Genomic DNA, 1,440 nt, shown 5'->3' on the forward strand with positions numbered 1-1,440 from the left:
CCTCCATAAGAAGTCTGAAGCCGACTCCATCCGTCGTTAAACGAGTTCCGGAGTGACCACGACAGTACAGAGCAGCAAGCATCTTGATCCATGGGACACGAAGAGGACGAGAGCAAAGAAAAACTAGGAAGGGGAAAAGGACAGAGGTGACGCCTCCGGTACCGTTCTCACGGCAGCCGGAGCTATTGATATTCACGAACGGTGTCTACACGAGATGTCGTAGAAGAGGATTCTTAAACTTTAGTTTCTAGATTGTCGAATGATAATCTTTGTACCAAACTTTCCACTGAAATTACAATTAAATCCGATTAATTACTGTTAAACAGTTCTTGAGTTAGGAAAAAAAAGTAAAAAGAACAACAAAAAAAGTTGTTTTCTTCTACTACAAACCAACACCAAATGTACATAATCTTCATGGCACACACTTATACTTGATTATGGTCATGAAATATACGAAGAAGCTATAACCTGTTTTTCTCTCAAGTTGAAGTCCCATGTTACTTTTGGTACAGAACATAAACATAGTAAATTGCCATAGTACATTTAATGCCAAAAATTCTGGTCATTCCCAACTAATAATAGACCCTACTTGGAATATAAAATCAAACCAAGGGTCAAAGGTCAACCATATTAACTTCTCTATTATTATAAGCCCTAAGCAAAAACCGTACACACGAAAGATTACTAGCTCACTATAAAATCTTAAGAACCAACTCCTTTCCTCTCCACAATAAACTATCTTTCAAACCACTTCAAAGCAATGGCAAAGCAAATACTCTACGTCCTCTTTCTTTTCCTCTTATCTACGACGATGGAGCTCACCACGGCGTCCTCCGCCGCACCTGCAGGAACTTCCAAACGCGACGTAAACTTCATTCAAGCCTCTTGCAAATCCACCACATACCCAACAGTCTGTTTCAGTTCTCTCTCCGGCTACGCCAACTCCATCCAAACAAGCCCTCAACGTCTAGCTGAAACCGCACTCACCGTGACCGTTAACCAGGCCCAGTCCACGAAAGTCTTCGTCTCACGCTTGGCCCGTTTTAAGGGTCTCAAGAAACGAGAGGTACAAGCCATTAGGGACTGCATCGAGGAGATCAGTGACACGGTTGACCGTTTGACCAAGTCCGTCCAGGAAGTGAAGATGTGTGGTCGTGCTAAGGGTCGTGACCAGTTTTGGTTCCACATGAGCAATGCTCAGACCTGGACCAGTGCAGCTTTGACGAATGCAATCACTTGCTCTGATGGATTCGCGCGTCGGATCATGGATGGGCGGATCAAGAACTCGGTCCGGGCACGGATTGTGAATTTGGGCAGAGGAACTAGCAACGCTTTAGCTTTGATTAACGCCTTTGCGAAAAAGTACTAGAAATTAATACATGCAACTTTCTTTGTTCTTATATGTAATTTGAGCTACAAATGGGTGGAAGCTCGAGACAA

The 1,440-nt window shown here is 43.3% G+C and overlaps 1 protein-coding gene across 1 annotated transcript; it reads left to right on the forward strand.

The window, feature by feature from the left end:
- The first annotated feature begins 690 nt into the window (after positions 1-690).
- LOC106332692 (21 kDa protein) lies at positions 691-1,440 on the forward strand. Its single transcript, XM_013771168.1, has one exon. The coding sequence runs from the start codon at positions 761-763 to the stop codon at positions 1,367-1,369; it is 609 nt and encodes a 202-aa protein (XP_013626622.1). The 5' UTR covers positions 691-760; the 3' UTR covers positions 1,370-1,440.

The sequence above is a fragment of the Brassica oleracea genome, chromosome C3 (assembly GCF_000695525.1).
Source record: "Brassica oleracea var. oleracea cultivar TO1000 chromosome C3, BOL, whole genome shotgun sequence".
Lineage (NCBI taxonomy): Eukaryota > Viridiplantae > Streptophyta > Magnoliopsida > Brassicales > Brassicaceae > Brassica > Brassica oleracea.

Excerpts from the sequence above, each read along its gene's own strand:
- LOC106332692 (XM_013771168.1), top strand. The coding sequence starts at position 761 with ATGGCAAAGCAAATACTCTACGTCCTCTTTCTTTTCCTCTTATCTACG.